Source organism: Manis javanica, chromosome 3 (genome assembly GCF_040802235.1).
Source record: "Manis javanica isolate MJ-LG chromosome 3, MJ_LKY, whole genome shotgun sequence".
In the NCBI taxonomy this organism is placed as follows: Eukaryota; Metazoa; Chordata; class Mammalia; order Pholidota; family Manidae; genus Manis; species Manis javanica.
Window position 1 is genome coordinate 13,751,082 of NC_133158.1, and position 24,177 is coordinate 13,775,258.

General features: G+C 42.6%; 1 protein-coding gene across 22 annotated transcripts in view; it reads right to left on the reverse strand.

The window, feature by feature from the left end:
- MAGI1 (membrane associated guanylate kinase, WW and PDZ domain containing 1) overlaps positions 1 to 11,609 on the reverse strand; it is a 589,008-nt gene extending 577,399 nt beyond the window's left edge. For 17 of the 22 annotated variants that reach the window (XM_073230855.1, XM_073230854.1, XM_073230852.1 and 14 more), the window contains exon 1: positions 10,717 to 11,602. In XM_073230855.1, coding sequence (XP_073086956.1) covers positions 10,717 to 11,023 — 307 coding nt within the window. In that variant the 5' untranslated portion in view covers positions 11,024 to 11,602. Of the gene's footprint in view, positions 1 to 10,716 lie in introns of all 22 variants that reach the window. The other 5 variants (XM_073230864.1, XM_073230863.1, XM_073230862.1 and 2 more) reach the window with 3 other exon arrangements.
- Between the last annotated feature and the right edge of the window lie 12,568 nt (positions 11,610 to 24,177).

Here is a 24,177-nt window from a genome sequence, read left to right on the forward strand (position 1 = left end):
GTTGAATAGCAACTGCTCCCTTTGAACCGGACAGGTCCTTTCAGTTTATCTCAGTCCTCACTACTCCCTAGTGTTCTTTAAAGTACCTACTCATTCTTTGCGTTTGTTATGACCATTATAAATAAATAATTCCAGAGTTAGGTAGTGGCTGTTATAACTGAGGTAAGTGGAGAAATACAGGATTCTCACATACAAGCAGCAGCGATATAGGTTGATATACCGTCTGAAAAACAACATGAGGGCAGGTATTAAGTCTTAAAAAGATACAATTCATGTGAGCCAAGAGTTCTAGACATCTAACCAAAAAAAAAATCTTCAGAAGTTCACTAAAATGTATATAAAGGACATTCATCAATGTGTTGTGTAAAACAGGAATAAAAGCGACCTAAATATTCATCCTTACAGCGCATGGTTTAATATATTATCACACAAATAACCGATTCTACTGCTTCTGAAATGATAAAGCAGATATATCATGTAGTGCAGAAAAAAGTCCAAGATACATTGTTAGACACAAAGAAAAATCCCTCTCAAACAGCATGTGTTGTATTATCCAGTTTTCAAAAGAAAAAGACCCTCCCAAGAAAATCTGCCAAAAAAAAAATAGTGTGGGTACATTTACATAAATTAAATATATATATATAATCCATTTTACATATTAAATATAAATATGTATTAAATGTATTTTATATATTTATATTTATAAATATGTCTACAAAAATAGAGTGTTAACACATGCATTTCCCTGAGGTGGGATGATAGGCAAGGTGGATATACTTTCTTTTCATATTCACATCTTTCTATATTGTATGTATTATTTAACTAAGGGGAAAAGTTAAATTTCACCAGGAGAAAAGCATACACTGTGGAAACACAGGCCACCTCTGGATAGTGACTGACAGTCAGACAATGTGCCAATAATTTGAGTTTTTAAAAGATTACATACCAAAATCTAGATGCCTATGCTTTAAAACAAAAAAACAAGAAAAACATGCTCCAGAAAGTTCTTTTTTAACAACTTGATCTTGAGTTTTGAATTCTTAACCAAGTCACACAGACTTAAACAGGCTGATAGTTGGAGGAGGAAATGAACATGCTCTCCCCATCAGATGTAAATTCTAACACTGGGCCAAGAATCCAGGTGGTAAAATACTGCCTCTATTTACAACAAGCCGAAGTGATGCCTTCCATGGCTGCATCACATAAGCAATAGGTTCAATCGCTGCACACATGTGGTCAGAATAAAGACCCTCTAAGGCCTTCAACACAATTAATTCAATATTTTCTCTACAGTTCAAATGCTACAACTGGCAGACAACCATCTTAAATCATCACAGAAAAGTCAGACATATGGCTAAGTATATTTAATTTGCCTTAAAAATAAGCCGCGGATTTTCCAGCCAGCAAGTTCCTAGGCAAGAATTTTTTTTTTTTTTAATTTCGAAGTTATGCCTACTCAAAAGAATTCAATTCAACAGATTTCTCTTGAGCACCTACAGAGGGCAGAGAGACACAAAACAGGGATGCTGCTTTCAAGAATTCAAGAAACACACGGTCCGGATGGGAGACGGAGACGCAAACCTACCATTAGGTAGGTGACTCTGCAAATCACTGCGGTGACTCTGCAAATCACGATGTGCATGAGGAAGGAATCCACAGTGTTGGTGAGGGAGGTCAGGGGAAACAAAAAAAGACGGCAAAGAAGGAGAATTGCTTGAACACGTGTAGCAATACCTCTGTGTTCGGGCCAGTAAACACTTGGGGAATCCATTGTTTATTTCAAAGACTACCTTCAGCGGGGTCACCAGGCATGTTGCACTCTCTCAGGCAGCAATGGCCCAGCCTAAAAGATGCAGATCCACACTGATCCCCCAGTAAAAGGGCATCACGGGGGGCTCCCAGCTATGGAGTCAACACACTTCTAGTGTGGAAACCTAGGATAAGAATTTGGGGAACCAAGCAGACCTGACCTTGAATCTCACCCGTGCTGGCTGCCTGGGGAACAGGATACATGACTTGACTTTTCCAAATAATTTTTCTCAGGGCTAAGATGAGAAGACTTCATCTACAGAGGCAAAACTTGGGTTGCAGTGACACGTCAGAGGAATAATAAATAATCGTTTTGCTGATTAATATAATGACCTAACTCAAATGCCTGTCTCGACCATAAAGTTACACCTTAACACAGAGTTTCTTAACTTCAGCCTTTATTGCCACCTGGGGCTGGATAATTCTCTGTTTTTGGGGCTGTATTGTGCACTGTAGGTGTTTAGCACCATCCCTAAATCCCAGCAGCATTCCCCAAATTGAGTCGTAACAACCAAAAATGTTTCCAGACACTGCCAATGTCCCTGGGGGGCAAAATCACCCCTAGTTGAAGAATCACTGTTTCGAGGAACTCACTGACGAATCTCCATATCTCAACTGGTAAGCATTATGGCTGCTGTTGTGTAAGTATTTTGGTAAGCAGTACTTCCAGACCAAATGGAGCACTACGTGTTCTGCATACATTTTCTCACAAGCACCCTCTGAGGTAGCTATTATTCTCATTTCTATGGGGAAGCTGAAGTCTGGGACTGTTAACATGCCCATGGTTACTCGGTGAGCAAGTGGCAGCCCCTGGATTTGAACCCAACCACTCTGACTACAACCCTTTTAACACCAAGCCCCACTGCCTCCCTGGCCATTCATGGTTTGGGGGCCCAGGTATGATGCCAAGAAGATCAGAAGACCTCAGAGCCAAGGATCCTTCTTGCCTGCCCGGGACTCCCAGGAAACAGGGAGAGGACTTGTTCTCCCTCTACCCTTTCCTACAACCGGGACCTAATGACCATCATTAGCATCAATTGGTCAATGGTGACAATGAGGGCATTCAGGCAGCTCCGACCTCCACCAACACATGGTGAGGTCTTGAGGTTTCCTTCTTACTTGTCTGAACTAATCCAGGCCTCAGCCTTTTAAAAAGTGGCATCTGAATCATGAAGAAAAACGAGGGCTTTTTCTAGACTTGAAAGCTCTCCAGGAAACTGTGTGCCACAGTCTCTATCTCTCAAGAGATTTTCTTCTCTCCCAAGTGCTTTCAAACAGGGAAAATTCAAACAAGAACAGAAACAAACGTTTACTGAGCACTCAATAAGTGCCAGGCTCTGGACCACCTGGCGTATTTAACTCTCCCCATCTTATTCCTCCATTAGCCCTAGGAAGAAGCTATCATTTCCCCCATTTTCAGAGGGGGGAAATCCTTCCATAAAGAGGTGAAATATCTCAACCTGAGTCACCAGAAAGTCTGGCTTCTAATCCAGGTCAGACTGAGTCCAAAACCTACAAATCTCAAAAACGCATCAGTAAATTGATATTTGTGGATTATTTTATAAGCAGCACTACAGTCCTGTTAATACTTTATACAGCAATAATTTTGAAACATGGCTTATAATCAGACCATAATCACCTTTTAATTGCACCATCAAGCCACTGTCCATAAAGAGAGCTTTCAATCTTGTCTTCCAAAGAGGTAAAAGATTAGCCTTATTGTCGGAAACATAACTGCATCCCATTAAAGGTGCATCCAAATGCCTCACAGGCAATAATGGAGGGGTTGACACCTTAGCCGGGAAAATGTCGTTCTCTTATGTGACTCATTCTCACAAGGCTGGAGATGGTAACAGAAGAAGTCTATAGACACAGAGCTGACAGCGGCCAGGAGAACCTCTCACAATGCATTCGGCAGTGAGAGGTTACAAAGTTCCCTGGCACACTGTGTGGTGCTGCCCTAACCCCTTAACACAAAGACCAACTGGGAAAGGCCAGCAATACTTACTGTCTTCAAGAATATTTCTACATCATTCAGCTAAGCTCTACTTATCCCTAGTCATAGACTGCAAATGATAAACCCTTATCAAGTTGAATGTGATCCATCACAAGTGTCCTAGGTTTTCAGAGACTTTCAAACTTCAGAATTTCCGGAGGCAACTGAGCTTAGGAGAGACTTCTAGTTCTAAATTGACAAGGGGCCTTCAACAAATATTTGAGCAACTACTATACACCAGGCATTGTTCTCAGTACTGGGGATACAGTGGCAAGTAGATCAACAATATCCCTGCCCCTGAGCTTATGTTCTAGAAGAAGAGACAAAATAAGGAACTTGCTTATTTTTTAAACGATCTCCCTACTATGGAGTAAAATAAAGCAATGAAGGGAAATAGGGGACAAGTGGCAGTGGAGTTATGGTTGTAAATAATGTGGTCAGGGGCGATGTCACTGAGAATGTGCCATTTGGGAAAGACCTGAAAATCATGAGGGAGCAAGACTTCTGGATGTCTAAGTGGGGACCGGCAGGCCATGGATGGGGAGAGAGAAGAAATGGTATGGGCCAGACCAAGGAGGGCTTGTGAGTCATGCAAGGGCTATGAATTTTACTCTGAGGTAGAGACTATATAAATGACTATAAGTAATGGATTATACCATTCTTCAATTTGTTGGCTATAAAAAGAGATGATTATTATTTACTCATAAAAGACACTGTTCAAATTACATGTTTTAATTTTGCTACATGCCTTTAGAAAGGTTGACATCCAGAATACAGTGACCCCTCCACAGGGCATTTTACTATTCAGAGGAAAAGTTGATGTGATAGGTATGTCTTTGAGGTCCAGGGGGGGTTCAGCTGTGGAAATACCAAAACAAACTCACAAGAAATACTATATCAATGCAGACATCCATAGACGTGCAGTATAGCAAAGCTCCTGGATTTACTAGGGATTTTTCAAGGTTATAGATCTTGCATATGAGCTATAAAAACACAGGCAGGAACGCAGTAACCTACTTTTTTAGGATGTGAATGTCAACCCTTAACGAATTTGACAGCCTTTATTGTCAGTGTATACAAAATCAGTATATCCTGTTACACATATATACAAACTCAAGGAAGGGACCACTGACATCAGAGACTGGTGTTTTGCATTAAATAACCATCATTATAAAGTAACATCCTTCATGTAAACCCTTGTGGTAAGGAGATGTCAGAATGTTTTCTCTTATAAACCACTTAATTCCCCTTGGTGGATATCATCAATTCTGCCATCCAAAACTAGCTGGGGAATGAATGCCAATAAATGCAGTGAGCCAACTGTATGCCATTGCATCATAAGGTCGATTTAATCTATTTTTAAATAACACAGCCATTGGCAAAGGGTGGCCCCTGGAAAACAATGAACAAGTTGGTTGCCTGTCCTTGCATTATTTTTTGTAAAAGCTGTGGAATGTTCCAGAGTGTAACCTAAAAATATCATTTGGAGAGTGGTCTTTTGGCACCAAGAACAAAAACAGATTGACTTTTGAAAGTTTAAATTAAAAAAAAAGACATATAAACACAGAGCACAATTTAAGAGCAAAGAGAGGATAAAAATCAGACTGTTTTCTCTAGCAAAGATCTGATTCGCTGTTGGCTGGAAAAACTGTACACGGGGACAATGCCAAGCAAAAACGGAGGTGAAGTGTCACTCTTAGGGATATTGACAAATAGCAGGGCCTACATCAACAGAAAATAGAAAAAACCCTCATCATCCTGCCTGCCGAACATCTGAAATTTCAATTCTTAAACTCCAGTAAAAATCAACAAGCAGAAATACTGAAATGTAGTTCATTAAGCTTTGTCGGTCATTTATTTATTTATAGCTCAGTATAAATTATTTGACACAGGGAATCAGCTGATTGAAAGATCTGGTGATGAGAAAATGAACATACTAGAATTCTAAATGAGAAGAAATAACAGATGAATAGGGAGAAAAGGGGGAAAGAAGTAAATGGCCTAGTCTGCATTTAATCTGAATAAAAAGCAAAATGGAAAATTCATTCATACACCCAATACATTTTACTGAACACCTATGATTTTCCAGATACTGTTTGGGTGCTGGGAATGAGTGGGGTGAACACATAAGGGGTGAATAAGCTTCTCGTTTCCATGGGCCTTACATTCTAGTGGGAGAAGAGGTAGAAATTGACAAGGCTATGAAGACACAGATTGGGATGAGGGATGACACATGACTCTGGAACTATTTTATACAGGGTCAGTGGGGTGCTGGGGCCAGTTCATATGCCTCCGGAGAACCAACTATATGCATCTCTTGTAACTCCATTATGCTATAAACCTTCTATCAGAGCCTGTTGTTAAAGTTTAGCAGCATTCCACTGGATGAGGAGCTCCATGAAGAGACACTAGGAGAGAGGTCAATCTTGTTGACCATCTTGGGGGACAAAAACAGCAAGCCCAGAGACCCTGAAGAAGAATTCACCAGAAAACCAAGAAAGACGAGGCACTGTGCTTTAAAATGAGAGCAGAATTAGTTTGTTACAGAGCTGTTATAATATAGACCCATTAGTCAAAATAAACACACAGCATCAAAACAAAATCCAAAAAGGCAGAAAGAACTATATCCAGTTGTATGTGGTTGTAATTCCCCCATTATGGTGAGGCGAAGGCTCTGGTGGTGGTGGTGTGGTTTTTCAACTGTGTCCTATTTATGTCTCCATTCTGTCTAAAGAAACATGAGGAGGGAGAGTGTCAGTTCCTGGGTAATTTTCAAAACCACAAAACTCACCTACAAAAATGTGAAAGCATGACCTATGATATTACCTGTTTGGGAAACCACAATCACACCATTTCAAACTTCTGGAGTCTGGGTTATTCATGGAATCCAGCATTTTACAAATGCAAAGGACCTGGAGAGGTGCACCCACTTATTTCTGGCATGAAGAAAATTAGGCCCAAAGAGGGTGCCTTGGTGGAGATGACAGCTGGCAGCCTTGTTCTGGAACCCAGGTCACCTGCATCACTTGATGCCATATCCTCAAAATCAAACAATAACCTAGGGCAGTGGTTCTCAGAATTGTGCCTATACCAGAGTCGCTTGTTAAAAACACCCCACAGGCCTCACTCTCCTGAGCAAACTCCCAAAGGAATCAGTAGGAATGGGGTAAGGCCCAGGAATTTGTATGTCTAACCAGTTCCCAGGTGACACTAACACCTACTTTGAGACTCACTGGCCCAGGATTTAGGAAGCATGGGTTTGGGAATCCAACGCGGCTCAGTTCCAGCTCTACTTCTGCCACTTGTATGACTCTTGGAAAAGCCACCCAAGCTCTCTGGACCTCAGTTTCTGATATCTGAGTCCAGTTCTGAGGAATAAAGGACAAAATGCCCATAAAGCACTGGCTTAGCCAAGTGTTTGACACCTTCTGAAGTGCTTACTAAATACTAGCTCTAGCTACATCCTATAGCATAATTGCCTTAATGACTTCTTTTCTTTTTCCACATATACTAAAAAAGTTAAAATTCAAAAGACAGTCAAGATTAAAGATTGGCAAAAATGTGGAGCACCTGGAACATGGATAGCAGCTTTATTCATAACAGCTGAAAGTGACAAATAGTCTAAATGTCCATTGAGGAGCAATTATAAAAACAAACTGGTATATGTACACAATGGAATACTACTCAATGATAAAAAAGAACAGTGATATTGCCATATGAAAGCTCCAAAATACTTTGTTGAGTGAAAAAAGCCATACACTGCATTATTTCATTTGCATGAATTTCAATAACACAGAACTCATCTATGGTGAAAGAAATGAAACAGCCTTTGCCTGTGGAGGAGGTGGGGGAAGTGGGGGGGTTGAATGGAAAGGGAAATGAGGGAAATTTTGGGGGAGATGGAAATAGTCTTTATCTTGATTTGGGTGAAGATATCATAAGAACGTATATTTGTCAAAACTCATCAAACTATATACTTAAGATCTGCGCACTCTATTATTGGTAAATATACACTTAAAAAGTATGTGTGTATATATTTGCTTTATTATATGTTCAAAATAACATTTTATATAACATATGTACATATACAGCATGTGTGCATGTATATATCTATAAAACATTTATGCATATGTGCATATATAAAAATGTGCATATATACACACACACATATATATGCCCAGGCTTTGTGACAAAAGACTTTCTTCTCCATTTACAATGAACCAACTCCAACCTGGTAGACCCACTGAGCTTGATTATTTCACAATCCAGTCCTACTTCATAGAATACCATTTGCTATGTACTATTTTGGTCTGTTCATCTTTCCAGAGCTGCTATGAAATAGAAACAGCAAAATTTTCTCCCACAAGAAGACCGTGACATTTCCATACAGACGGCACCCAGAGTGACTGTCTCCCTGGGAGTGGCTAGGCTCAAGGTAGAGACAACACAGAAGTACCATTTACCTTTACTATGTACCAAGTATGAGCCTAATATGATTAAGACACAGTAAGGAAGACACAGTAAGAGAAATCCTGGCATATAATTTAAATCATATTCTCTATATGAAAGTGTGAGCAGAAGACTAGTGAAATGCTCTAATGACATCTTTGTGTAATGAAGACACTGGAAGAACGAAGTGTGCCTGTGTAATTATTACATGAAATAGGAGCTTTCACACTGTAGTGGGTTCCAGACCATTCGAGCATCTTTATTGTATCCCATTACAAGTATACTTACCCACACACACACGCTATGAACATTCCTCTGCAGTATACAAAGTGGTTCTGGATGAAAGGAAACAACCTGGAGACACTATAGTTTCAACCCAGACATGTCTGATTCCAAACATACTTGATTATCTGACCAACACTTCCTAAGTTCCGTGATGAGGCAGCCCTGGCTCCAGGTTTCCCAGATCTTTGATAACCTTGGATGGAGGAGGTTCAGCCACACACACACTACCTTGCACACTGAAAACAAGCCCCCATACAGGATGCATTAGCACCAGTAGGACCCCCACACTACATGGGTAGGAACCCCTGCCTGGCCTTCCTCCAGCCCTTTCTCCAAAATCCCCTTAACTGAGAGACTCTGTGCTGCACCCCATCAGATGCTTTGACACAGTATTTTCTCTACAGTTCTATCAAGTCCTAATAATCCAGATACTGGCATTCAATTCAGAATCCAGGTTCTTGATACTAACAGCTACTCTTAGAAATAAATAACTACTCAATTTCAATTACATATCAAAAATAGTTCACTATTACTGAGCACTTACTAGTCATAATGGTAATAATCTCCCTTTGGTGAGAAGGAAGAGGAACCCAACTCTTGCTCATAGTAGTGAAAAACTACAAGGGACACATTTAGGAGGAAGGATTTGTTCATACTGGCAGAACACTGGGGGCTTCTTGGAAGACGCACCCAAGTGGAAGATGAGGACATAAATGGAAGGAGCTTTCCAAAGCTGTTATCCCCCCAGTTCCCAAAGCTAGCAGAAGGCCCCATTGCACCCTTTGCCCCGCTCCTCTGTCTCATCTGGAACAGGCCTGTTTCCCAGAAGGGACCAGCTCAGCCCAGCTCAGCCCAGCTCAGCCCAGCTCAGCCCAGCCGGGCCCAGCCCAGCCCTCCTTTCCTTTAACACATTCATCCAGCTGCTGCCTGCCCTTCCAGCCAGCAGGCACATATGGGTACTTTTCACCACGCTCAACTTTGCTAGCTCCTCTGGTGCTTTCGTGGGGGAGAACCTGCATCCTGGGGCTCGGTCCATAGGGGATCCAAGGAGAAGCAGCAGCCCTTCTCTGATGGACTGATAAAGGGACACCCCTTGCCTGCAACAGACAGATGTACGGCCCTTCGCACTACCAGCAACCATGAAACAGGTCATCACTTCTCTGCTCACTACCCAGAGAGGAACCTGCTCCCAGTCCCTCCTCCCAAGTCAGCCCCTCCAGTCCCGGAGGGTCATTCCCCTGCCTCTTCCTCCTCAATGCTTAAAACTCTGCAGCAAGGGTGCGAACACTCACTTTTGGTACGTGTGACCTTGGGCAGGTAACTCAATCAATATCAGTCCCAGGCTCCGTATCTGTAATATGGGGTTTATAACAACAACTCATTCTTAGAATTCTTATGAATCAGAATAAGATAGGGCAAGGGACGCATTTTACATAGAGTCTGGCACAAAGCACGCTCACAGTGAATAGTATCGTTATCATCATCAACAATGAGGATGGTGGTGGCGGCCTCAAACTTGGGCTTGATTCCAGCAGAGAGAAATGTCCTTCCTCACCGCCCTCCCCCCGGCCCTACCTCCATCCACCACGCCTGGGGCCGGGCCACACGGGGGAGACACAGGCGTCACCCAGCTGTGAGGTGAACGTAGGATGTTAGGGTGGTTTAGGAGCCACAGGGCGGTCATACGCTCACCAACCTGGAGGAGGGTTGCGTGTGAAGCTGATTTTCTGAGAGAGGAGGTTCACCCTCTCCTCTTTCATACCCTTTCTCCAAGTCTGGAACCACACAAGTGGCAAAGGAATGCAGCAGCAGCGTCGCGCCCCCAGGGAGCCGGGACGGCGTCCGCTTTGCCCCGGCCTCAGTTCCCCAGCGCTCCTCCCGGCGCGGGAGAAGCTGCGGGGCGCCTGGTGGCTGGGATAACAGGTTGGCACACCAGGCCGGGGAAAAGTCCGCCTGCTGCCCGGCGCAAACCCAACCCGGTCTTCCAACGCAGGTGGGCCGACCACGCACAGCCTCTGTTAAACTTTGTGGTGTCACCACGACAGGGCACACGGCCTCAACGTCGCCCCTACGCTGCGCTCGGAGGAGGAAAGCGAGAACCCGAGAAGAGGTGGGGGGCACTCTGCAGGCCGCTCCCCTCTTCTGAGGACGCCTCCCGGAGGCGCGCCTGCTCTTACCTTGTCTGACGGCTTTGAAGGTGACGGCCTCCTTGCAGCTGTCGATGACTCCCAGCACGTCGTAGCGGGGCAAGCCGGACACCCGGATGCCCTGCACCTCCAGCAGCAGCTCCCCTTCGCCCAGCCGGGGGCCCTCGCCGCCGCCGGGGAGCCCCGCCGCCTCGGCCGCCGCCCCCACATACGGAAACTCGCCGTTCTCCGCTCCCCCCAGCACCGTCACCCCCAGCTCGCCCTGGGGTCCCCGCTTCACCGTGCATTCGTGAACCTTGCTAGTCCAGTGGTTCTTCTTCTGAATCACTTTCGACATGGTGGGTTACGCTCCTCTCCCCACCACAGAAAAATGATAATAAAGTGAGAGACAGGTGCCCCCACAGCACAAGCCCCCAAGCCTCCTCTGGTTCATGGGGGGCACATCGCCCCCCCAGATAACGCAAAGGGAGAGAGAAACTTGGCAGCCTCGATCCTCTGCACACTCGCGCACTCAAGTCATCATAACACAAACTTTCTGGGCTTCCCCGCGAGCCGTGCACAGGCGCCCGCGAGCTTTGTTTGCATTCCGGTGCTCCTCAGCCCACGTTCCAGCGCTCCACCGTGCTCCGGGCCAGAGTCCACTGTGCGCCGTTTGGGCTATTTTCTTTTTTTTTTTCCTCCCTTCCTTCCTTTCTTGCCTCAGAAATGCGGTGTCTCCTCTTTGCCTCCCGCCTGGCTCGCCTCTCCTCGCTGGCGGGTTGTTCCTGAGGGCGAGGGAAGCCCTCGCAGCCAGTTGCTGGGAGCCCTGGAGACGCGGTTGCGGAGCGGGGGCTGGGGGGACAGGAGGGAAGTGCCTGCGGCCCCTTTAAGCAGATACAAAGGCTCGGCTTGTTTTGTTAGAGTTCATTCTATTCCGCGCCGCGGAGCTCAGCGGCCGGCGAAAGGAGACGCGCGCGCATGCGCCCAGCGCCCGCCAGCCGGCCGGCCCGCCCCACCTCGCCTTCCCGAAGGGAGAGATTCCAAAGTGCTTCCCGTTGGGTCCTAAAACCGATTCGCTACAATAAGGCAACCTACCGGTCTTCAACTGCCTCTTATTCTTTCTTTTCTTTAAGTGCCCTCGGCTCAGCACTTCCCTTTGAGGGTAGGGGGTTGCCCACGTGTTTTACTCCACTGTGTGCAACTTTTGAAACAGGGGCAGTCTGGCTTTGCCATTTTAAACCATTTCAAACAGGTGGGGGTTGGGGAGGCTCACACACTCACCCTGATGCTCACACTCACGCACACACGCACGCACTCACGCCGGCCTAAGCTTCCTAACCGCCCTCGGCCAGTGGCTGGCGACGCTGTCGGTCACCCAGCCCGGCAAGTCCGCCCTCACCTGCACCTCCCGCCGCACTTCCCTCTATCCCAGAGCGGGACCTGAGTCGAGAGCCTGCTCCCCGCCTGCACTGCGCCAGCGGGTTCGGGTCCTGCAGCGGGTTCTGCCAGTGTCTCCGCCACCTGGGGAGGTGGGGGGGGCAGTGGGTGCTGGGAGTCCCTTGGGACTGTCTCCCCCGAATCTGAGATTCCTGCGAACTTCACATGCTCCCACATATACATATACCTGCACCTTAAACTTTGGGGAAATTTTTTAAGTCGCGAGAAAAACTATAGGCGAGGGACAGAAGCCAAAGGCTAGAGGGGGTTCGGTCTTCTAGCTTAAAAGGGGGCTAGCTTTTAACTGCCCCTTCAGCAAAAAAACTTCTGGAGCCAGTCATCTGTCCAGGACTCGAGTTCCTGGGGGAGACGGGAAACCTTCGGTCCCGCCCCGGGGCGAAGAGAGAAGTTAGTTTACCCCCGAGACTGGGATCTGCACCCGAGTTCTGGCGCCCGCGGGGGCGTGGGAGCGGTAGCCACCTCTCGGAATTTGCAGTCCGCGGGTCGGTGCCACCCCCTGGCGCCGCCCCGGGGCGGTAGTAGAGCGAGAGCGTCTGTCCGGCTAGGTTTCGGAGCCCGCTCGGGGGATGCCAACAGAAGGAATACCTTGTGCCCGGGAAGGCTGTCCTCCCCTGAACACTCCCCAGATCGGCCCAGGGAGCACTATTCTCAGCAATTTTTTTCCTCAGCGATTTATAACTTGTTTGTTCATCTTTAGTCGTAGGAGACATTCCGAGTGCTAAATAAGGGAGGTAAATGGAGAGGACTCAGAGAGGGTAGGACGCCCCAGACGTCTGAGCTGAGAGCTGGCCTCTGGGATTTGTATACCCACTGCTGCAAACATTCTGCGGCCTTGAGCAAGCTCTGTGACCCCTCCGGGCCTTCACTTCTCCCCTGTTAAGTGAGTATAACAATGCTTCGCAAGGTTCTTGGGAGTTTTACACGGGGAACACTTGTAAATTAGAATTTACAAAGTAGCATAAATAGAAACATATTACTAGTAGCAGTATTTGGAAATAGAATTAGGAAATCATTTTGGAGTGTCAAGTTTGATGATAATATCTCTCCCTTCAGAAAGCTTAAAACATGTAGGCATACATTTAAATATATTTTTAAAGCACTGTTTGTAGGGTGCTATTCTAGGATGATAAAAATAGAAGCATGTTGATCCTTCTCTGTTGGGATATCCAGAACTGGAAATTGCATTGCTTTGTACTATCTGTGAAAGAATGAAGTGGCCAATTTTCCTTGATTCTTGGTGAGGGAAACTTCATCTCCAGCCCCTACTCTCAGAAGTCATTGGTTTGTCTTACACTTGACTAGATTAAAATGAGTGGAAGCTTCACAGAATTCATTCCAGAGCCCAGACACATATCCAGCCAGTTAGAATATCAGGGATGGGCTCTGCAATCTGGACAGTTAAGGTTCCTCTTACATGGTACTGGTACACAATGTCCAGGACCACGTCTTGGTTCCTGAGCATTCCTTATGTCACAGACCCTTCTGCAAAATAAACCTGTGGTCAACCTCTCCCTCTAGAGTGCCAGCCCCAGCAGGGCAGGGAACTTTGGCAGTTTGGTTTATTGATGTTCCCAGTTCCTAGACTGATGCCTTGTACCTAGTGAGTGCTCAAGTATTTGTTGAATGGATCTTCCACCAAAATGCCCGTTTTTGCATGTCACCTTAGAGTCAGAGATTCCCCTAAAAATCACTTGTAAACTTGGCCTTGTGTGTTTCTCCACACAGTCTGATCACTTGCCAAGAACCGCCCCCCCCCACCTGCCTAGAATCAGGGGTCCCCAGCCTCCCAATCTGATTCCCACTCCCGTCAGAAGGAGTCAAAGGATGGGTGAGATCAAATGTTTTGTAGTTTCTCCCACTTCAGCAGTACCGTCTGCTGACTCTAGGACTCCAGGTATCCCCTGCTGAAAGGGCAAAAAAAAAAAAAGATTTAACAAACTTCCAATTTTAGATGTGGAATAACCCCAGGAAAAGAAGAGATACCTGAAGAGGGCAGGATGGAGAGAGGTATAGAGACCCGTATTATAATCCCAGAAACAAAAAAGTAGTCATTTGAACCTGCAAAGCAGCTAAAACTGCCAATTTTCAGGCACTAAACTTACAATATTCTCAAGGTCTTTGCTCCTCCTCCGACCCTTTTTGTCTAGTCTGTTTTGCCTGGTCCAGGTCTTGTATCCCAGAATGGAAGAGGAATTCAGGACAGAAATAATATCTACCCTACCCAACCTTTGAATACTCAGCACGTAAACCGCATGGGTTTGCACGATACATATTTACTGAATGATTCTTTGAATGCATGGATGAAATGTGACATTAAACTTATAATATGTGACCTTTGCCATAAAGCCTTTAGATTTGGTGACTAGAACCAAAGACTGTATAGCCTGTTACCTAGAAAGAGCTGACAGTTATGTCATCTTCAAATAGATTTTTCATGAATATATGTAAAATGGGACCTCAGTGTTCTGACTTTTCTTACTTAGGCTATGACTAGCAATGCATTCCAGTGGGAAAAACAATGCCATAAAGTGCATAACTTTGAGGCTTGCTGTGTGTGCCAGGACAGTTGCATGCGTTATTTTATTTAATCATCACTACAACCATGTGAGGTAGGTATGCCCTTGATTTTACAATGGAGGAAAGTGGAGCTAGGAAAGAAGAAACTTGCTCAGGGGCTTAGAAGTTATAAAGGGAGGGTGTGAACCCAGAGATACCACCAAGGCCCATACTCAGAACCGTCCTGTCAGAGTATAGGATGTGACCATCTGCCATTTAGCATATTTGAGTAACAGCATTTTTTTGGCTTCTGAACCTGCCACATAGTGTGTGCACACTAATAAAGTCACCCTCCTATCTCTTCCTTTTAATCTGAAGGAACACAGTATTCCACTGTGGAATTCAATCTTCTGTTGCCCATCTGCAGGCTCTGAAGACTGAATAATTTAATGGAATGTAAAGAGGATTAATTTGCAAACATTTCTAAAGTGTTTGGAGATCTGTGGATGCAGGTGATGTGCCAAATACTGCTATTGCAGAAGCATTTCAATAATGAGCTCTTAATAAACACAGTGGATTCAGATGAGATGTCAACTATAACACAATAAGCTCTGCACAAAGTAAGACCTTATTTTTTTGTAGCTTAAGGAAATAAAAAATATCCCACAAACAAAATGTTTATTTCTTTTCTTTCTCCAAAATACATTTCTTCCCAAAGTGTTCCAGTTGTGATTAAAGAAATTCATAATTGCAGTCGACAGTGGTATTTTACCTCATTTTTCTGAAATTGCAAGGATAGGAAATAAGTCAGCTGTAGAATAAAGGAACACATACAAATTGGTTAGCCTTTAACTTTCGAAGAACGCATCAAGAGGCATGTATTATAGATATCAACCTAAATAGTTTGTATGCAATAAGGTAACTGACTCCGAACTGGTGATTTAGAGTCAACTAACAGAGGAGATTGAAAGCATCAGCCGCCCAAATAGAAGGTAAATATCGGTCAGGGCCATTTTCCTAGTCATCTCCCCACAGCACTTCCATGATTCACCTGATAACTTGTCCTCTTTCTCACATGGAGAGACAGATGGGTGGTTTTCTCCGACCATAGTACTTTCTCTTCCCTTTACTACTTTCAGCCAGGCAAAAATAAGTAAAATGCTAATTCTTGTAAACTTTCACAACATCACATGTGCACTATTATTTTAATACCCCAGAGAAGTAACTCCAGGAAGAGAGTTTAATCCTGGCTAATGTTCTCATTGACTTCCTTGGGGAAAAATGCATAGTGGTAACTGGAAGATTTGAAATTCAATGCTGGTTCTATGGAACCAAGAGAAACCCAAGAATTTATCATCAGAATCTTTCCTAAAATTTCCTAAGTGATTCAGCTGTATAAAACACTTAAGTGTTCCAACTTAGCATACATCCTTCATAACTCCACTGAAAATATATCTGATAATATTAATTTCCTTGTAAAAAGTATTTGCATTTTTTAAAAATTTTTTAGTAAGGTATCATTGATATACACTCTTATGAAGGTTTCACATGAAAAAACAATGTGGTTAATGCATTTATCCATATTATCAAGACCACACCAAATACCCTAATAGTATTTGCAGTTTCTTAATAGACATTTGTATCTCTTTTATTCTATTTCCCACCACGTCTATGAAAATAATTTGAACATGATAGATGTTTGAATAATACAGGATTTCATTATTGAAGGTATTCACTCTCTATATTTCTTCTTCCTTATTATGCATCTTTAACAATTTATTGCACTGAAACAGAACTGAATGACAGAGGAGGGAAATACACATTGAAAACAAGGGTAGAATGTCCATATTTAAAAAATACCCTCATAATATGAGTTTGTTTAAAACAATTTAAAAATAGATAAGTAAAAAGGCAGCATTAAATTAAGTCATTCAAAAGTCTATTACGAAAAGACAACTACTTTTTACATTTGGGTGTCTTTCTTCCCGGACTTTGGTCAATTCAAAAACACAACACACACACACACACACACACACACACACACACACACACACACACACACGGAGTCCACTCTCTTAAATTCTCTCTCTCTTTATGTTTGGGATTTACAGCTGTCCTCCTTTATCTGCAGTTTCACTTTCTGTGGTTTCAGTTATTGAACTTAATCTCTCACTGTGCCTAGTTTATAATTTAACTTTATCACAGATAAGTATGTAGAGGGAAAAAACATATAGTTCAGTACTGTCCATGGTTTCAGACATCCACTAGGGTTCTTGGGACAAATCCCCCTCAGATAAGGGAGAACTACAGTATTGTTAATTTATGGGCTAAAATAATCCTTTTGATCCTTTTTCACTCACCAGTATACCATCAATTTCCTATTTGTAAACAAAGACCTATATTTACCACTTTCAATAGGTCAATAATCTTCCATTCTTTCAATCTTCCAGAAGTATTTAACCAATGCCCTGTTAATGCTCATTTAGGATTCTGAATGAAGCTAAAATAATTATTTGTATTAGGATGTTTTGGTTGCCAGGGACAGAAACCCAAATGAATTAGCTTAAGCAAAAAAAGGAAATAAATTATTCCACATAACTGGCAAAGCCAGAGGTGAAACTACTTTTTTGTATGGCTACATGAAGAGGCTCAAACAGGGCCCTCAGCTTTCTCTCTCTCTCCATCACCCCTTGGTCCCAATCTCCTCTGTGGCCCTCATTCACTCCTACTACATACAGATTGGCCTTCTCCCCACAGCCAGGAAAGACAGCCATGCGCAGCTTACATCATCAGGTTTAGCAATCCCAGAAGGAAGGAGATTTTCACTAACAGATGGGAAAAGCAATCAGAGAAATTTCAGTCTATATTAAAGCTTTCAGTTTCAATTGTTGAGAGTAGAGGTACAGTCTGCCCACTTCTCAGTGGATTTGGCAATAAACACAAGTGAGTCACAAACCTCACAAAAGGCTGGCAGAGGTGTGTGCACTTGGGACTCCTCAGGGAAACCTCATCAAGATGAGTTCCTCAACAGGCTCTTAGGGTCACCTTTTCTACAGATACCTAAAATGCCCAAAATTCAAATGCAGTGGGAGTTTGATTTCAACAAAATCTGCAGTGGTTGGCCCACATTTTGAGAGATATTTTGAAGATATTCTGAATCTGGCAACAGTGCAAGATTGAACCCTTTACAAAAGAAGCTAGTCAAACCTTATACTTGTTTAACACAGATGGTTTGTCAAACTCCAGAACATCAATTTCGAATGTTCTAAAATGAATCTTAACTTTCTCGTATGCTAAACTGACAAAGAATGAAATATTCCAAGATGGTGAATGTGACAGTTGGTAGATTGTTTTCATTCATTCCTTCATTCAACAAGTGTTGACTAAATACTTGTTTTGTCAATTCCTACTACACACTGATGAAACAGAACTAAATGGCACACTTTGTTTGTTTGTTTTTGTTTTGCTGAGGAAACTTACGTCCTGCTTGGATGCTCAGACAAGAAAACAAACCAATTCAATAGTGTTTGGTCAATTCAATGACTGGGAGCCCAGGGTGATCCTGGTGGGTATCTCATTAGGAAGGATTGTAATTTGTAAGCATGGCTTCAGAAATTAAAGGGGCCATTGTTAGAGATATTTCCCCCTTAATTTATTTAAATAGTATTTTAGGAAGTGAATGACAAAGTCCAGTTTAATGATCACATTATGGTATCTGAAGGTGTTTTTTATGGAGCCAGTCATAGAGTTCTCAGATGGTTGCAGACACCCACATTGTAAATACATGGTTCCATAAAGCACAACTCTGTCTTGCCACAAAGCTGATCCAGCAAACACTAGGTGGAGTTTTGGAAAATGACTCAGGATAATGAAGCAATCTGGAATCTGAGCAGCCATGCTCCTTGAACTGTGCCATGTTTGGAAAACTGTTTCCCACAAAATCTTGTAGCCAGATGAATGAGGGCTCAAAAACTGTATTATTCACTTTCCAGATTTAGCACGTTCCTAGAATTTTAAACTAAATTTTATGGACCATTGCCCAGGTAAGGGGAAGCTTAGCCAAACCCAGAGTGGTTATGAGCAACCCCCCCTGGGAGACAATGCCCAAATTTGGAGTCCTTGTATCCTGAACATTCTTGACACTCCTGTCTGAGAAATTCAGCATGCCTGACTTTGGGTACCCTAAGGATTTTCAGTGCAGCAGGGAACTGAGGAATTAAGTGAAGTATTGTAAGACCCTACAATTTTAGCTATTAAGTTAGCCCTCTGCTTCAGTGAATGCACAAGCTGGCATATGCTTGGGAATGTTTCTGCTTCCAAACTCACAGCATCTGCATTTTTCAGATGTTTGACCTTGATCTTGTGACCTTTCCTGTAGAATCCAGAGAGTGCTGGGAACACTCACAGCTGAGTGATGAGAGCAAAAACCAGATAGCAATTATTTTTTTCACTCAAATCCTAGGTTACCCTGTTTAAAACAAGACACAACTTCACCATCAGTCATTATTTTTATTTTAACATATCATCTTTTTATGACTTTATTTCTTTAATTGACACCACCAAAGCCTAAAACTATTAAAGCTATGCAATCCACTTGCTAAAGCAAGCTGGCATTTCCTGACAGTGCTCTCCGGATAACCAAGGCCCTTCTCCAGGGGAACGTTTCCAAGCTTTTTTGATTGCTGTTCACAATAAGAAATGCATTTTGCTTCACTACCCATCATATGCAGAAAGGATAGATATGAAACATTTCATGAAACTTTTATTTCAGTCATACACGTACACAGGTATGACTGAAATAAAAGTTTCATGGAATGTTTCATATCTATCCTTTCTGCATATGATGCACTCTGTCAGAGGTTTTGGCCCACAGCCAAATACACTCCTTAACCCTTCTCTGTAGGACTGAAGAGCTAAGAATGGTTTTATGTTTTTAAATGGTTGAAAGACAAAAAAAGAGTACCATTTATATTTGAACATATTTATGTCATGCACTCCTCTAAATATTTGCATGTATTATCTAGTGAAATCTTTACAATAATTTGTCTTTGGCTTAGTCAAACCTATGATCCTGATAGAAATGATGTTGCTATTTTCTGAGTGAGTGCTCAGAGGGACAGGCATTTTGGTAAATGCTTTAGACGATGCATCTATTTAGTCCCCCCTACTCTATGAGGCAAGGACTATTAACATTTCCATTTTACAGATGAGGAAACAGAGGCTTGACAAAGCTGTATAACTTGCACAGGAACACAGACTAAGGAAATGGTAGTTGGTATTTGATCCAAGATTTCTCTGCTTCCAGAACCATGATTTTTACTACTATTGATGTTAGCAGCTTCTTGATCACAACTTCACACATTGCATGGGCCCAGCTCATATCTGAAGAATGAATGAATGCATACATGAATGAATGAAGGATGCAGAGATAGAATGATGGTCTCCCATGGACCCTAACCAGCTATGCGAACATAGACAAATTAGGTAGTTATTCTGTGCTTTAAAAAGCAAGCAAGCAAACAAAGTGAACATTGCATTTATTGTCAAAAACTGTTAAGTGCTTTCAATACATTTTCTCATTTGACCCTTATAATGACACTATGAGGTAGATGCTCTCCCTATTTTATAGAGGAGACTGAGGTTCAGAGAGGTTAAGTACTTGCCCAAGATGACACAACCAGTATTCAGATCCAGTGTTACTAAGACCATGTTCTTAATCATTATGCTGTGTACACCCATTTATTAATTCCTAATGTCCTATAATGTTACCTACCCCATGGTTTTGTATGCAAAATAATGTATCAGAGCCTTCATTAATAACTGTAATGTTTTCCAGTGACATATTTCTCTATCAAAAAGTTCAAAACCCAAAATGAAAGAAGGAGAGAAGGCACAGAGACACCTTGCAGTACATTTAATATGGAGATGTTATTAAAATGTTGTTATATAAATTTTGCTCATTTTTGTAAATCTAAAATTACTCTAAAATTGAAAGTTTATAATAGAAAGCACTCTGAAGCACATGCAGATGTTTAGCATCATTAGTTGTTAGAGAACTGCAACCCAAAACCACAATAAGGTACCAGTACTACAATGCATATATTTTTTTTAATGGAAAATAATACATGTTGGTGCAGATGTGAAGAAACTGGACCACTCCTACATTTTTGGTGGGACTGTAAAATGATGCAGATACTGTGCAGAACAGTTGGATGGCTCCTCAACAAGTTAAATGTAGAATTACTATATGACCCAGCAATTTCATTCCTGGGTACATATACCCAGAAGAATTGAAAACCTATGTACAAACAAACAAACAAAAAACCTGTACATGAATGTTCACAGTAGCACTCTTCACAATAGCCAAAGGTGGAAACAACCTGAATATCCCTCAACAGATGAATGTATAAACAAAATGTGATTATCCACACAATGGAGTATTATTCAGGTTTAAAAAAGGAACAAAGTACTGATATATGCTACAACATGGAAAAACTTTGAAAACAAGATGTTACGTGAAAGAAGCCAAATACAAAGGACCACATTTTGTATGAAATTTCCAGAACAGGAAATGAATTCGTAGCTGTCAGGACTTGGTGGAGGTCAGGGGAAGGAACGTGCCTAATAGCTATGTGTTTCCTTTCAGAGTGATAAAAATGTTCTGGAACTAAATAGTGGTGATGCCTGTACAAATAAATACCACTGAATTGTACACTTTTAAAATTATTAAAATAGTGAAATTTACGTTAAGTCAATCTTATCTTAATTAGAAAAAAAAACAACCCACTCTGACACCATTAAAAAATTGTGATATGGGCTGAACTAACATAGTATGTGCTGGGGTTTACAAGATACCATATGAAGGAGGAAAAATATGTATTACATGAAATGACAGTGCTCAAGACAGCCTCTTGATTTAGAGCACAGACTTTCAAAACTGGCTGCCCTACCACCAAAGCCCTATGCTGTCACATAATGGCTAGATATCCTTAAGCAAATTGTAGAAACTGAGACTCACTGTCCTCATTTTATAAACTGTGTAGGATTGCTGTTAGTTATAGTGAGATACTTTTCCTATCGGTTGTTACTTAGCCTAAAAATGATGATGATGATGATCAACACACACTTTGTTCTTTTTTTCCTTCATGTCTGCATTGAATGTTGTTAATCTTTCTGATCATCATTACATTAAAAGCAGAACGGTCTGGTTTGGGGGAGATAGCAAACATATTTTCATCTCCACATGAGACCTTCAACATCCCAGGAAAAGTATCTGTGAGCAGGTCTTTAAAGTAATTTCCAAATGAGTATAGAAACGCACTATAACTATTACGTGGGATCATGTTGAAATTTATGCTGCATTGCTGTTCCTAAAATGTATAGGCTGGTCCCAACCTGTCACCGAGTAATACTAGTCATGGAATCTAGACATTGAAAGGGAAGACTATTAAGAAAAAAGAAACTTACATCTCCTTCCCTTCCCCTTGAAGATAACTAAGCTGTCACCATGAATACCAAGACTGCTATTTCTTCTTGGATTTGCATATGGCATCCTCCCAGGTAACTTATGGAGCAAATCCTGACACAGCTCCAGAAGAAATGGTGCAGCTCCTTTAGTATCATTAGCAACTGAAAGGCCAAAATGTTTAAAGAGGCTGAGGAAATTCATCTCCCAAAAGGTTCAGACACAGGACTCTCCACTCTGTACCATACATAATTCCTCCGCCCACCAGAACTCAGCAAGAGAATGATACTTCTAGAATCCTGCCCTCTAACCTCTACTCTTCGTCTGTGGCTCTCTTAGGAGTTGAGGAATGCTGGAAAAATAGCTGCAGTGTTTGGCTTCCAGTTGGTCGACCCTGATGCTAATTTCTCTATGGGACATTTTCAATCTCTGTTCTTGGTGAGAAAAGCAGGACGACAAAAGCTGCCCACTGAGTGAATACGTGTGGAAGAGCAGGGGAGTGGGTCAGACAGATATCTGGAGAGTGACTGGTTTAACAGAGTTCCCATCCCTGCTCAGACATTCTAGTCTTACCAAAAACTGTAACAAAGTTTAACGGATGTCTGACTTATTGGATTAACACAATCAAAGTGGCTGAAATCACTTTTCTGTTCTATATACCTTACATGGCTCCTCTGACTAAGTTAAACATCTTATATTTGTTTTAGTAGCACCTGTACTTTTTCATGCAGGCATTTGTGCAGTGCAAAATATATACCGAGTGCCTACTATGTGCCAACAGTTTATTTGTTCAGCAATTTGGTACTGATTCAGCTTTTCAATCAGTAAATATTTATTAAGCACTTCATACTTGTGAGACATTTGAACTACTAAGGAAAAAGTAGTCAACCAAATAAATGGACAAATTCTCCATTGTCAAGGAGCTTACATTTCAGTGGAGCAACACAAAAAATGAGAAAACAGAATCTTTGAATGGCATAAGCGCTAGCAGGGGCAAAAAGGGAACTGTGATGCCCGCACTTGGGATTACTATTACGTAAAATGGGGCAGGGAACGCCTCATGGCTAACTTCATGTTTCAGCAAAATCCTAAAGTGAGAAGGACTAAGTGGATCAGTGGGAGACAGTGTTCCAAGCAGAGAAAACAGCGAAGTCAAAGGCCCTGAGGTGGAAGTGTGCTTGGCATGGCATGGAAATACAAAGGTGAAAACACCAGACAATGCTTTTACCTTCACGGGCTCTACAGTCTGGTGGTGGAGCCAGATAGTAATCAAGTATCTCCCAAATAGATGTCCAGTTCTGAAGGGCCCTGTGCCAAGAGAGAAACACAAATGGGGCTGGAGGATCCTCTGAAGACATCTGGTTGATCTGAAGGAAAGATTCCTTCAGGAAATGTAGTGAAATCCAAACAAGGAGAGGTTAACCTGGGGAAGAGGGATGAGATTGTGGGGTTTTCAGGGAGATTGTGGGCATTTCCTAGGAAGGGCACAGTGTGTGTTCAAAGGGGTAGAAAGAAACAGGAGTAGTTCTAAGAAATAAAAGAGCCAGGCATCTTCCTTGCAGAGATGGGCTGGAGGTGGGGAGGAACATCTTTGATAAGCTGGAAGGTATGAGCCAGGGTTGAATCAGAGTGTTTGCTGTTTATAATTATTTAATTTTTTAAATAAGCATGTTCTCTGTCTGCCTTCCCTGTTCTAGCAAGTTCCCAAAGCTGGGACCCTGTTGTCATTCACTGATGTATCCCCTGCTCCTGTCTATGGGCGGCCCATACCAAGGGAACAGCTTGTATACACTGGCTGGCTGGCTGGCTATGTAATATCTCCAGCGATCTAGCAACCATCTGAAAACCTAAATAGTGAAACAGTAGCTTGCATTTTATGAGTAGTTGTATTTGCCAGATTCTGGGTTTAGAAAAGGCCAATAGACTCGGCAGTATTCAAAGCTGGATTTCTGTTTCAAAATCATAGATGAGAGCTGACTGTGATCATGGAAAACTCCTCCCATTGAGAAGCAGAATCCAAATGGCACTTTTACACCTCAGTCGTACTGAGATGAGGCAGTGTTCTTATCTTGACTTGGCAATAGTGCCTCTTG